Source organism: Sminthopsis crassicaudata, chromosome 3, assembly GCF_048593235.1.
Source record: "Sminthopsis crassicaudata isolate SCR6 chromosome 3, ASM4859323v1, whole genome shotgun sequence".
NCBI lineage: Eukaryota > Metazoa > Chordata > Mammalia > Dasyuromorphia > Dasyuridae > Sminthopsis > Sminthopsis crassicaudata.
Window position 1 is genome coordinate 367,191,323 of NC_133619.1, and position 15,109 is coordinate 367,206,431.

The 15,109-nt window shown below is 35.2% G+C and overlaps 1 protein-coding gene and 1 pseudogene across 1 annotated transcript in view; one reads left to right on the forward strand and one right to left on the reverse strand.

Annotated features, from left to right (window-relative positions):
- The window catches only part of CCDC93 (CCC complex scaffolding subunit CCDC93), a 119,819-nt gene that overhangs the window by 96,953 nt on the left and 7,757 nt on the right, over positions 1-15,109 (forward strand). The window contains exons 19-22 of the mRNA XM_074301850.1: positions 3,766-3,848; positions 7,716-7,753; positions 9,150-9,234; positions 13,029-13,142. Coding sequence (XP_074157951.1) covers positions 3,766-3,848; positions 7,716-7,753; positions 9,150-9,234; positions 13,029-13,142 — 320 coding nt within the window. The remainder of the gene's footprint in view (positions 1-3,765; positions 3,849-7,715; positions 7,754-9,149; positions 9,235-13,028; positions 13,143-15,109) is intronic.
- LOC141559670 (hypoxanthine-guanine phosphoribosyltransferase-like) lies at positions 2,197-3,029 on the reverse strand (annotated as a pseudogene).

Sequence of the window (15,109 nt, forward strand, 5' to 3'; positions counted from 1 at the left end):
TCACTTGGTATCAGTTCATGTAAATCTCTCCAGGCCCTTCTGAAATCATCCTGTTGGTCATTATTTACAGAACAATAATATTCCATAATATTCATATACCACAATTTATTCAGCCATTCTCCAATTGATGGGCATCCACTCGGTTTCCATTTTCTTGCCACTATGAAAAGGGTTGCCCCAAACATTTTTACATATGTGGGTCCCTTTCCCTTCTTTAAGATCTCTTTGGGATATAAGCTCAGGGAAGAGTTCTTTAAAAAATTAACATTACATTTTCTCCATGCATGTTAAATCTGGAACTGCCCTTGACACTAAACTGGAAACAGCCCCCACCATGCCAGCTTCATTCTTGGCCAGCTGTTTCTTACCAAAAACGCTTTGACAATGTCACCTGAACCTTTTTTGATCGTTCTCCCTCCTCTTCTCCTCCTACTTTTCTTATTCTCCTCTCCCTTCTTTTTCATCAGCTGAGAGAGGCTTTTATAATCCTTTCAGATATAACTTCTTTGATGTGAGCCCCATAGTCCCATGCTCATATAAATGCTGACAGTGGTTAATGACCTCCTGCAGAAGGAATGACTTTTTCATGATGTGTTTACAGCTTCTTAGGTGACTAGAGAGGGCTTGTAATTTTTGCCAAAAAAGCAGGTGTTTCCACATGGGGAAAAAAAAGGAGTTTTTATATTTTATTCATTGTTTTTATTATTTCCTCTTTATTTCATTATAGTAGTGTGTGTATTCTAAATGTTGTGTTCACTAGCTTGATGTCTCCTTGTAACAAGGTCTTCCCTCCTTTCACCATTTTTCTCTTTTTTTGAACTTGAACTTTTGAACTTAAAAGGCATCAAAATTTCTTTTTAAGTAATAATAACAACCACTTTAAAAAGATTCACTTTAAAAGTTTACAGAATACTTTTCTCAAGACAATCCTGAGAGGTAATTCAAATATCTTTGTTGTATCAATTTTTGTAGATAAGAAATTAAGAAGGAAAGAATTGAAGTTACTTGCTCACATTCATACAGCTAGTTAAAAATAAGAGCCAAGTTGAAGCCTGTTCTAGGATTCTTATTGCACTACTGCCTTGCCTTTCTTTCTCTGTTGGCTCAACTCAGACTAGCACATTTTGGGGAACCAAGAGTCATACTTTCTTGACATTTACTAATAGAGGATGTATGTAAGAGAGTAACAGCCTTAGCATGTGGGTCCATGTACTTCATAAAATCTTTTTTAAAATTAAAATTTATTTTATTTTTCACAAAGATGTACCTTTTTTCCTTCCTACTCTCACCATCCTCATTCAGAAAGAAAAAAAACAAAATCTATGTCTCAGTGTGCACTTTTGAATCTTTTACCTCTCTGACTGGAGGTTGAGAACATCTTTCATTAGGAGCCCACTGGAATTATGGCCAGAGTTCCCTTTATATAAAGAACTTCACATCATTTAGTCCATCATATTGCCTCTTTTTTAATTCTCTTCTAAACATTCCCTACAGGTACATATCCAACATCTATTTTAATACTTCTATAATAATTTCATGCATCAACCCATTTCATTTCAAGGAGTACTATCTGAAATTATTTTAAAGGAAAGATTTTTTCCCATTTTTATTTTTAGCAGAACTGTGTCTCCTTAGATGCAAAGAATCTCAGACAGGCAGTATTAATGGTAGTAGCTCCCCAACTTTTAATCATATTCATCCCACATAAACACTTTACCTCTTCACTTTTTTTTTTTTTGTAAGATTGGAACAAAACTCAGTGAACTTTTATTTTATTTTTTTTACTTTTCTTTCTGTTGTTCATATCAATAAAATTAACTCTTTGTTTCCATTTTAATGCAGCTTTAGAAAGGGCTTAATCATAATGTAACTCTCAGAGATAATTAAGGGTATTAGAAAATAATCAGATTTCTTTTATTCTGAATAGAACTGGAACAAATATTGAATCAGATTGTTCCCTCTTTGACAAGGAAGGATATTAACTAACAACATTCAATTAGTTCTCTGTAGTTCTATTAATATACATAATTAATTACTCATTTAAAAAATTATTCTGTCTTCTTTAAATATCTCTTATGTGCACACTAAGTATCTCAGTTCAGTAATTTGAGCAAGTGAAGCAATACAACCCACCCAGGGAAAATGATATTCTTTTTAGGTTTTGTAGGGCAAATGAAATAATCAGAATTGTATCAACTATTTAACATCCCTCTGATAGAAAACAGATAAAATGCAATCTCTGTAAAAAGTTCTAATAAGCAGATAATTATAATGTGAAAATAATGGATAAATTGATCTAGGGGTCCAGAGATGGTAGGTTTGCAAATTATGCTTCTCTGCACACCAACTGGGCTCATGCTTTGTGTCTTTGCCAGTCTCACTGATGACACAGACATGGTTTAAGTCCCTAAAGTATTCATAGTAGTCCAGGGCAGAGCCTGTCACAGATTTATTTGGAAGTTCAAATCCAACAAAGTCAGGTCTATATCCCACACTCCAGAGTCCTTTTCACCAGCAAGTTGGCTACTTTCACCACTTTGGTTTATACTGCTTGACCAGGGAAAGCAAAGTCTGCTTAGTTTTCCCTGTGTGGATGATATCTTCAACAATCAGGACATTCTTTCCAGTTAGGATGGAGAGATTATCTCCGCTTATCACTTTTATGTCCCCTGTTGACTGATCATTGTAGTAGCTTGTCATTCTGATAAAATCTATAGTCATTGGAATTTATTAATCACTGTTCCTGTTCAGTGCCTTGCTAAAATCCAGCAAATCGACAAAAGTTTTATATAGCTACCCTTGAGGACACAGAGGACAACCATGTGATGGTCTCCCATCTCCTTCATCACATCTCATGCCAGACATTGTCCTGTCCAAGACTAGTCTATGAGGACTTTTTTCAGATCTTGAGCATAATTTTTAGGAATGTAAAATAAGTCCAAATCATAGCCTGGCTCATCATCTTCAATCATGATGGTGGTGCTGATGTTCTCTAATGGTGCAAAAGCTGGGCTGAGCCAGTTGAACATCAGCAGCAGGGAAGAAGAGGAGAAGGAAAAGGAGGAGGAAGATGGAAGGAGAGAAAAGAAATTGATCAGGATGAAGAAGAGGAAGAGGAAGCAATGCCCAGAGAACAAGGAAGCTATTAAGATGTAACTACCTTGCCACCTCCAGCTCTAAGCTGAATCTCAGTGATGTCTATTTCACCACCAGTACCTTTGATCTCCAGCTGAGAGGCTTCAGGATTACAGCTGCAGCTACATCCACTCTGGTCTCGAGAAGGGATTCCCTTTCACACTTATACTTTTTAGTTACTTTCTCTCTGCTTGGATATTTATCATCTGCTGAACCCTATATTCCCTTTACCCCTTTTCTCTAGGACTTCATTTGATGATTATTGATGACTAGAAAATCTTTTCAGTTAAACTCTTTTGTTAGTGTCATCTTCCAGTTTTATAAGAAGCCATGAACATCTTTAATGTGTTCAATATGGAGTCAGTCTGCTCAAATGGTAGCCTATTGGTCTGACATTTCATATAACTGAGAATATTGACTTTATTCACAGAGTCACATAAGTGATCACTATAGACTGTTTTTCTTGTGGAGCCCATAACTTTGGTCCTAATGACAAATTGTCATAAACGCAGAAAAATCTCCAGTTCTATAGAGAATACCTTTCAGATTAATGGAAAGAAAAAAAATTGGCTTCCAAGAAGCATTTTTTTCATAGTTCACTGATTTTTTTTGTTTGTTTATTTCATGCAGTGTCAGCAACCCACAAAGAAACCAAGCAGTTTTTCACTCTATACAACACACTGGATGATAAGAAGGTTTATTTGGAAAAAGAGGTAAGAAATTTAATCCAAAGAAGAATGATAATTAAATAACCAATTAATGCTAGAAGCAGGAACACAGTCTAAGTGGCTCATGCACACGCGCGCGCGCACACACACACACACACACACACACATACCTACACATCAGGAATGAGTTTTATGCTTAGAATACTCCCTGGGAATCTACAGATGTTCTGTCTGTGTGGGTCTCTCTTTCTCTCACACATACATACAAATGTATGTAATCATACACACATATGCACATCATATATGCATTCAAGATTCAGAGTAGATGGATGAGAAGACAAAGTGAAGAAGATGATTTCAAAATTGCTTCAGGAATATTCCATGTAAAAACTTATAGCCTTTAGTTTATTTCTCACTTTTTACTCATGTGTACAAGGGAACATAAAGCCCTGTATAACGAGGGATTCAACCCTGCCCTTGGAGAGGTCATAGTTTCACAAATGCTGTAACTTAAGAATAGTTTCATAGTGTTCTTAAGGATACCCCTGTTCTAATCTTTCTTTTACTACTATCTTTGTGAACTGGGTAAGCCACTTCTTAATAAATCTGTTTCTTCATTTGTAAAATGATCTGAAAATACCTTTAAAAATCTTTAATTCTAAGCTAAATTAAACATTGGCTGATTGAGTGAAGTGTCACCAAGGAAAAAGTGAGTTTTGTGCAGTTATTAAGTTTGTAGAAGATGCCAGGATTTTGAAACTACTTATAACCGTAAGTATACTAATTTAGTCCAGTGAAACAGAGGAAAACCACTAGATGGATCAGAGAGGACAAAGAGATCTAAAGAAAAAAATTTTGTGCCATGGGGAAAAAAACAACACTTCTTTGAAATAGCAAGTGTTTTTCAGGGAAATTGCTTTTTGCTGCAGAGAAAGTTTAATATATAATAATACCTTGTCAACCTTTTGCTTTATTACTAGTTATGTAATTGGGGATAATAAGGTTCCTAGCATAGTGCCCTACACTTTTAAACTTTGAATTTGAATTTAGAGAGAAGAAAAAAGATAGGATCTTTGAGGCCATAAGCCACATATACACCTCAGCTCCCCAACTCCATTTAAAAAATATAGAGAAACTGAGGCTTAGTAAGATTAAATGATTTGACAAGAGTCTAGATTAAAAGTCCTAACTTAACACTTGCAATGTATAGGACACAGATGCAAATACTTCATTTTAGAATCATTATGTTTATGAAAGTATAGTTAATATTTATTATGCAGATCAAACCTTGGATTTATAGGTCCTCTGTAAAGAAATTAAAATATTTAATTTGCTACATATCAAGAAGGTCCTTCTTTCACAGCTGTACTATTCCATATTCATCACCTCCTGTAAAAGCTGGTTTGACAGTCACCTCCAGGAAGCCTTTTGGAGTATCATGCTCTGATCTCTCCTTTTTGCATCCTCCCCATAACAGTTCTCCACTTAAGCCCAACCTCATTGAAACGGGTGGGACACTTTCAGGATAATTTAATTCAACCAGTTTTCAGATGAAAAGACTAGAGAAGTTTTCCACATTTCCACAAAGGACCACTGGGTTCTGCTAATAGCAGACTTGTGGTAAAAAACTAGCAAAAAACTTTAAAATGGAGGCTATATGTAGTGTTTTGTTTTGTCCTCCCTTCTGCCCAGTTTGTTGCCATGTTAGTCAGTACTGTGATCAGTTAGGCTCAATTAAGGCCATAAAGGTGTAGAATTCTTGGAATTGTTTAAAGATGTCATTGGGGTTTTGTTTTCACCAAAAGCTTCTTTGCCATTTAAACCCAAATTCTCCCCCTTCAGCCTTATGAACACTTAACTCCTGGATGAGTTTATAACTATATCCATGTGGTGATTAAGCAGTGGTTAGGTTCTTCTCTACAAAACATTGGAATGTATATTCTGCATATGAAATAATAACTCATGGATTTTTCCCTATCTTCTCAACATCTTTTAGCTATTTGAAACCTATTTGAGATTTCTTACCAAATAGTTCTGATCAAGGCTTTATAAAATGTCAAGAAAATCACATTATCGAAGTAGAGACATTTTGGTTCAGTGTCCAAGTTGTGAATCAGTCAATCAGGGAGTGTTTATAAAGTGCCTATTATGTGCTGAGCCAGCAAGTGTCAAGAACCATTCTCAATGATTTGATATTATCTGGGCATGACTGAGGATAGAATGAGGGAAATAAATTGACTTATTATGTTCACATTTTTCGTTCTAAATAAGATGTATCTTGATCCCAGAAGACTTGGTATCAAATACTGGCTTTTCTACTTACGACCTCTTTGACATTGGCAAGTCATGTAATCTGTCTGGAATACAGTTTCCTGATATGTATAATTAGGGATTTGGACTGGCTAGCCTTTAATGTCCTTTCTAACTCTATCATATTATAAGATGAGCATTAGAAATTTATAGGAGGATTACCACAAACACTTTGTCATCTGATCCTGAATCTCTGTCACTGTTAATTATCATCATCTGTATTAGTGACTCCTGTTGATTGAACTTTACATTTATGTTTAAATAATGTTTAATACCTCTTTCTGTCATGTTCTTTTTAAGCCAAGTAGTAGAGGGGAGCAAGAATAATGTGGGTTGAACATTAAGGGGTCTGTCCTGTACCCCAGTGTTCTTAGAAATTTGTCTTGGCTGCTTTGGGGAGATCACTGTGAACTCTGGAATAGGTTTATCCCATACTCAAAGCACATTGTTGTTCATGAATTCTTCTTGATCTAATCATTTTACAAGAAGTTAGATTTTTCTCCCCCTTTAATATTTAATCTTACTAATGCTATTTTACTTAACTTTTCAGTGCTCTAGGCAATAGTCTGAGATTTTTAACTTGAAAAGAAGGTGCCAACCTGTATTGAAAGAGAATGTTTCAACTCCTTTAGAAGTTGAAATTAGAGGTTTAGTTCCAATCCCTTTTCTACTAATTCTATAATAAAAGTTCTTTGCATTTATATAGTGGGGTGTTTTTTTTAATGTCTGTAATATTTTATTTTTGAAACTTTTTGTGATGAAACCACTTTATATTCCTGTTTTAAACTGTGTTGAATTATACCTGTGTTTTGTACATGAGGTAGAAAGACTAAGGAATTCTTATTCTCATTTATAGCTGATAAATCTTCAAATCAGAGAGGATAAGTAGTTTACTAGAGGCCACAAAGCCTCTAGTGTCAGGACTAGAACCCAGATGTCCTGACTGGTAAACCTGCACCTTTCTTGATCTGGTAGTTCTTAGAACTTGGAACCTCGGAATTTCTTCCTGTACGGGTCTGGAGTGGTTTCTGTGAAGTTAGGCACTAGTAGTGATCCCAAGAATGACCCATGAAGGATCCAGCACTGAGTTGGATTTGGCAAGAAGACAATTACAAAAAAGAAAAAAGAATCTTGTGGATGCACACATTCTTCTTGCTTTCCATATGACCAAGCCACTGATAGGTTCCCAGCAATTAAAATAGCGCATATTAGATTGGATAGTGGTGGCAGAAAATGGCATTGATTTTATACAAGCTTCTGCCTTGGCTGACCCTGGGATTCAGATTTCCTTTGGTAAATGATTACTTCTACACTTGTGAATTGTCTTTTCTGTTATGATTTTTTCTTTTACATAAATATAAAATCCCTTTTTAAATGCATATTTTTAAAATATATATTTTATATATTCCATATATAAGAGTGATAAGGTAATTTCCTTGGGGACATCTTAGTTGGAAAGTGTCTGTCCCTTAGTAAGCATAGTAAACAAGGCATGAACTTCCTAACAATGTTGAATAAAAGTACACTTCCTAACATTCAAATCAGTTCCCCTTCAAATTTAAAATCAGTTAACCTTCTGCTTACAGAATTTTTCTTCCTCAGATTTCTTTGCTGAATTCAATTCATGAAAACTTCCAACAGTAAGTAAACATTACCACTTGGTCTTCCTTCTATAAAATGTTTCACACACTATACTTAGAAATTAACTTTCTATTGTGGATGGAATAAAATAATGTGATTTTTTAAGAAGTATATATAATCCTCTGAGGGTGTAGGGGAGGATGCCATTCTTAGACACACAGTCCCCGCTTGCTGCTCAGTATAAATATATCTTGATTTATATAGTTGGTTTGTTCCTGTAAGAAATTATTTTTAAATTCAAACCCCCTTTTAAATGTACTCGAAATCTTGCTATTTAAAAGAATTTTGTGATGCATCTTTTTAAGTCAATAAACAATTGAGAATTTTTATTTGAAAATGGATCTGTGATCTCTTTAATTTGGGCACAACTTTCAACATTTACAGCTTACAACTATCCTTGTCTTTCATCTAGTGTGATTCTCTTCCATATTCTCCCATAAATCTTTCAGAGAAAAGAATCCTTTCCTTAAGTCTTTTCACATTCACTAGACACTTGTTTAACACTTAGCACCATTTTTTATCCCTCACTAGTCTTGCCTAGCCAGCTTAGATTTTTGGTAATATGGTCCATCCATCATACATATCTCCATTATCCCCTGGGTAACCCACATTTGTTACTGTTCTTTAATTAAATCCTGGATATTAATTTTTTTAGTTTTCACATTAGAGTCATTTTTGAACCCTTCCTCCTCCACCCATGGTTTACATTTAAAAAGGGGTGTAATACCTCATGTCTTCTCTAAGGATAAAATTGAACATTACAATTATTTGTCAATTCTATTTTATCTTACTCTTTGTTTACCCTGGTTTTTTAAACTTTCTTGGCATATCTCAAAATCATAAAAAAAACCAAGAATTTCAATTCCAAAATTCTCTTTATTTCTTCTTTAAAAAAAAAAAAAGTTACATTTAATCATGTAAAAAATAAATTAGATTAAACTATTAGCTTTTTAAAATATCCAACATTTAAGAAAAGTAGAGGGAGAAGAATATTTAAAACAAAGACAAAATGTAATTGTAATAATATTGGCTAGCATTAATATAGCACTCAGAAGTTTGCAAAGTACTTCACGTGTCATCTCTTTTGATCCTCACAACAAACTGGGTAGTGGATGTCAATATTATCCCCCTTTTACAGATGAAAAACAGACTAAGAAAGTTAAATGAATTTCCCAGTCACAAAGCTAGTGTCAGAGACAGGCAGGATTTGAATGCAGGGCTTCCTAACTTGAATTCCAGCACTACATTCTCTGTACCACACAAACTGCTTCTAGTGTGTTCATTCCGCAGGGCCTCTGGGAAGGAGTTAATGTTACTGTCAAATTGTCAGTTTTGATCTAGTGACTTGAGTCCCAAGGGATTTCCCAGAATAACATCTACTGGCTTTTCTTCCAGAGCAATGGCCTCCTCTGCTGCCCGTGATCAGTTTTTGCGACAGATGGAACAGATTGTAGATGGAATTAAACAAAATCGGATGAAGGTCAGCTGGGTTTCTCTTCTCCCTCTGCACTTGAAACTTCATTTGTAAAAAGAAAAAAAAAATCACTCAAGAGAAGCAATTTACCTTTATAATAAATAAATGGATAGTGTTATAATTATGATAAAATTGTAATTATAGTGATTAACATACCACTCATTCCTAGAGAATGGCCCAATGAATATATTGCATGAATAATCCCTCCAGTGACATCCCATCTCTCCAGAAAGAATTGGAGCTCTTTTTCTCCAGATTCCTCCATGGGCAGAGCCAGCTGGTGAAGTTGGGCCTTCATTATGTAGTGTGATTTGAGGATATTGGGAAGGCCCTTTGGCCCAAAGTAACCTTCCCCACTGAAATGTCATAATGCCTGAAATTCTAACATTAGAGGTTATTTCCTTTGAATCTTGAAAGCATTTTGGAAACTTCTACTAAATTATTACTATAACCAAGAGATAATGAATTAACATACTTTTAGTCCTCAGAAGGTTAATGGGCCCAAACACAAGAAAGGATTGGAGAGAGATAATCACTACCTGCTTCACACTTTGTCTCAGACCTATCCTACCTATGGATTAGGATGTAGATTAACTGTATCTACATGTTAATGTAATTAACATTAACTACCACAGACATTGTGATATTTTATCAATTGTGAAACAGGCTCAGCAAGTTTATGAGAGACTGACTCATAACTACCTATTTCTTTTAGATAGGACCTAGCTGATATTTCTCTTGTGGGCCTATTAAAAATAAACCAGCAATGACTACTTATGCTGTCAGTGTATTTTGCCTTAAAAATCAGTATAATTTTCAGTTTATCTGTACTTTTAAAAAGATAAAGTGAACCTACCTTGGCTACCACAGGCTCCCACCCCTAGATTGTAAAATGCAGGCAATTATCAATTATTTGTAATCTTAGCATGGACCTGCATAATTGAGATTTAGTAGTTTTCAGAAGATTTAAGTTTATCCAGTCATTCTCTTCCTCTTGCCAGAGAATTTCTGCTGAAAATCAGCAAAATGTGGAAACTTTAGAGATTCTAATTTCAGCTCAATATAAGCAATACTTTTTTGACAAAGCTGTCTAGAAATGCAATAAACCATTACTTCAATAAATAGTAAGCTCCCTATGATTGGAGATATTCAAGCAATTCATGCTCTTGGAATTAGATGTCCTCTAAGTTCCTTCTAAATTCAGGATTCTTTGGGTCAGAACATACTTGAGAGGTTTCAACTCCTTTAAACTGTTTACTTCCTAAGAAAAAAAATTCGTATAAAAGGAAATGGTCTAGGCCCCTTTAATTCTTTCCCTTTATCAAGGCTTTTTGACTTTTGGGCTATTAACCCTCAGTGAAGGGTCTACCTTTTATGAAGAAAGAATCATGATATGGCCAAATTATCATCAAAAAGCATTTATTGAGCCTTATCAATCAAGATATGTATGTGTGTGTGTGATGTATGTATGTGTATAAATATGTGTGTGTGTGTATATAAATATATGTGAGAAAGCTATAGATATTTATTGACAGACATGTATTGGGACATTATTTGATTGGAATTTTTTTTATATCTGTACTTATATACTTAAAGTTAATGCTGTCCTTTTCAAAATAATCATCTTAAGTGGTAGCACACCTACTTCAGTGGTACTGCCATGACTAAGAGCAATTTGGGGACTTCAAAGAACCATCAGAATCATGAGCAGTTTCTCCCTGGAGGAGAAAATGTCTAGAAGGAGAAGAGGAGCAGCATTATGCCATACATTGTTAAGAGCTCAAAAAGGAGACTTGTAAAAAGATCATTGGATTTTGCAATGGAAAAGTTTCAGTCAAGTATTGAGGATGATTGAAGCCAGATTCCAAAGGGCTGAAAAAAACTAGAGGCAATGGGGATAGATAACTTTCTCTAGGAATTTGCCTCTGAAAGGAAATATGATTCTTGAATATGATAGGGTTAATTACAGGCTTTTTAAAGATTAAAAAAAAAATTGGATTGTAGAGCCAATGAATAAAATCGTGTAATGATTATTTTGAAAAGGACAGCATTAACTTTAAGTATATAAGTACAGATATAAAACAACAAGGTAATTTCAAGAATAGGTTGGTGCAGATGGATATCTTAATTTTTTCAATAAAATATGAAGCAAGGGCCTATGCTCAGGGAGAGTAGGGAGTGCATGTCATACATGGTTTGAGAGTAGGTTTGGAAGAGCAATTCTAGAGAGTTTAATAGTTGATCAGGAAAGTATAAAAAAAATTAGCATCAATTAGAAAGATCCATTAGATAACATAAATTTTTAGGGAACCCAGACTACAGTTAAAAACTACAGTTTTCCTAGAAATATTCAGTGGTGTAGGAGAAGATAAGTCATGTGGGAAGAGGTTTCAGAGTTCTGGACTGGGAAAGGATGAAGTATGATAAGACATAAGGTTAAGAGACTCAAAGCCAGGATAAAGTGGAACTAGCTAACTAAAGCATCAAGCTTTGAAGAGAGGAAAGGGAACCTAGAGCAGAGATGTTAATTGAGAAAGCAGGGAAAGGACTGAAGTTGAAGTGAAGGCAACCAATTAACAGACATTTATCGAGGATCTATTCTGTGCCAAGTGATGTTTGAGGAACTGGAAAAACAAATCCAAAAAATGAGCTTATATTCTATCTAGAAAGACAACTGGTATATTAGGTATGTGTGCATGTGTTCAACATAAATAAAATTTAAGGAAGAAGAACCTTAGCCGAGGGGAGAGATGTCCTATAACAGATGGGACTTGGCCTATGTTTTAAAGGAAGGGAAGGATTCTCTTGAGAAGTAGGTAAACCATTGCAGACAGAGATAGGAGGCGCTGTTTCATGTCTAAGGAACAAAGAGTCTGCTAGCTGGCCCTAAATATTTATTTCTGTTATTTAACCTCAAAAGAGTCCTCATTGATATGTATCATTCTTTTTACACTCTCTTGATCAACTGTCTATCAAATTCTCTAGAACTCCTCTTCCAATCTATTCTGAAACCATCTATTACATGTTCCTCCTCAGCATTAGACCTTGTTTCATACTTCTTTGAAAAAATTAAGGCATTGTACTGGAAATACAAATCCAAAGATGTAAGAGCAAGATTTTGAGCAAATTGTCTGTAGGTACCAGCAACTCATTAAGCTGGAGGCCATTAAGAGAAGGGCAATCAAGGTGAAAAAGGTCTTTAGTTCAAGCCATCTAAGACTCCGTTGAAGAAATTGGAGACGTTTAGCAGGAACCTGTGGAAGAGGAAAGATATATATTGAAATTGGAAAGATAGGCCGAGGCAGGTATATTTGAATGGAATGAATGTATACACATATCATGGAGTTGAAAAGATTGATAAATTGGTAAGCAGGGGTACTTGAAGGGGATATCAGCATGTGTATTGAAGTCCCTAAGCAAAAGGGTAGGTTTTAGTATAAAGAATAAAACTGAACCAGGTACTAAACTCCTTAAGCAAAGGAAGAAATTGCCTATGATCTGATAGATACTAGCTGCTAAGAAGATCTGGATAGAATGACATATGTGGATAAAGTAGATCTCAAAAGAAGACTGTTCACTAGGGGTTGTAGGGGGAGAGATTGGAAATGACAGAGGCAAGAAGCATATCTATTTATCTTATACTGTGTCTTGGGAAGCTTCTCTTCATTCAAGAAATCTGATTTCTTATCATCTTTCCAAATCTCAAATGATGGGTTTTAGAATTCTGAACTAAGATTAATTGTCAGTGGACCTGGTACAGAGCATCCTTTTTTACTATCTTTTCTTAAAATTTTTAACAGTTGGAGAAGAAGAAACAAGAGAACAAAATGAGAAGAGATCAGTTAAATGATGAATATCTGGAACTATTAGAAAAACAGAGGCTATATTTTAAAACCGTGAAAGAATTCAAGGAGGTAAGCACAAGATTTTGACCAAATTGTCTGTGGGTACCACATTTTGGGAAGCAACTCAGTAAGCTGGAGGACATCAAGAAAAGGGCAACCAAAGAATTTAAAAAGAATTAATGTGGATTTCAAAAAGCTGAGTGATCACTTTTGTATTCACTAGTAGCACTACTCCAGGAATAGCAATGGCCAAATAGGTAAAGTAGGTATAAGGTGAGAGAATACCTATATGAAGCCAAAGGAGTGATGTTTAGTCTCCTCCTTGAAAAATAAAGCATTGACAATGATTGATAAGAGAGAAAGTGACTAGCTCCTGTGGAATAGTCACTATCCACTCTTTATTGATAGTTCTCCTTGCCTTTAAACCCTTTGAGTGAGGGCAAAGACTTTGTTTTATTCTTCTTTGCATCCCCTATAATACCCCAAACACATTATCTTGTGCATGATAGACATTCAATAAATACTTGGATTAGAAATGGTAGAAAAGCTGATTTTGTCAGTCAGTAGCCAGTAAACATTTATTATGCACCTATTCCATGTCAGGCACTGTACTAAACTCTGGGGATACAATGAAAGACATAATATTGTTCCTGCCCTCAAGGAACTAACAATTTAATGAGAGAAGACAACACATAAAAAGAAGTTGGAAATCAGTGGGGGCAAGGTGAAGTAAGTTATCCATCATGGGACATGATGAAGTCCCTTAGCCAGCATGGGAAATGATCTGAGGAAATCAGTTTTAAGAGTTGATTTCATCTTGCAGTTTCTTTCTAGAGATTGTGACACTTAGGAAAGCAGCCAAGTGGGAAATAAGATGAATTCCCAAGATGTCCTTCTCTAAATGAGGATCTGGGAGAAGCTCCCAGATGTCCACCTCCTACTGTTTATTACCAAAGGGAGAAACCCCACTGGGAGTAGAGTACTGAAGATCTGTGAATTTCAGAATTGATAACATCTTGGGGATGATGAGCTAAGGTAGGAAATAAGCTGAGGAAGTGAATTTTAGAGTTGATTTCATCTTGCAGAATGATGAGTTTCAAAATATCATGAAGTCCAAGAAAATTGTCAGGTCAGGAATGAAGAGGTAGAGTCTTTGGATATCCTCCTTAAATGGACAGAAAATATTTATTAGCCAGAATCCCTCTAGAGATTGATGTAAAGATAGTGAGGTTACTCACACCCAATCATGCCATTCAGGGATTGGAAAAGGAAAGACTCAGTATAAATATGATAGCAATGTTCAGTTCTACTTTAACCAAAAGAGCAAACCATAAACCACTGAGAAGTTAAATGAGGACAGATTTTTGCCTTGATATAATGGAAAACTACTTACAGTTAAATTTGACCAAAAAATAGAATCAACTGCCTTGAGGTATAGTGAGTTCACTCTTGATCCTTAAGCTTGAAGACTCTTAGAGTAAGAGTTGGCCTACATAACCCCTCAAGTTGCATCAGGTTCTGGAAATTTTTGCTTCCATATTGTTTTCCAAAACTCAGTACTCAAAACTATTAGAATACCTTGACTTCTCCTGGAACTAAAATAAGCAAAGACAAAACAAAGACAAAAATAAGAAATGTTCCTGCAGTCATTTAGTGATGCTTACATTTCCTGAAACAGGAGCAACACTTCAATGTGCTAGACTGTCATTTCCAGGGAGATTAAAATGCTTATTTTATACTTGAATACGTAGAGACTTCTTAGTCCTCTTCAAAGATGTTTTATTGTTCTTTTTCACTGTATATTCAGTCAGTAAGCATTTATTAACTGCTAAACACGGGGGATTCAAAGACACATGAAACAAAACCTGCCTTCAGGGAACTGAGCTTCTAGTGGGGAAGGCAAAATATATATACATATGTTATATACACGATCATAATACATGTACATATGTATAAACATATATATAAGTTTATATAAAATTGATATAAAATAAATATAATGTAATTTTAGGAGACAGGATACTAGAAGCTAGGGT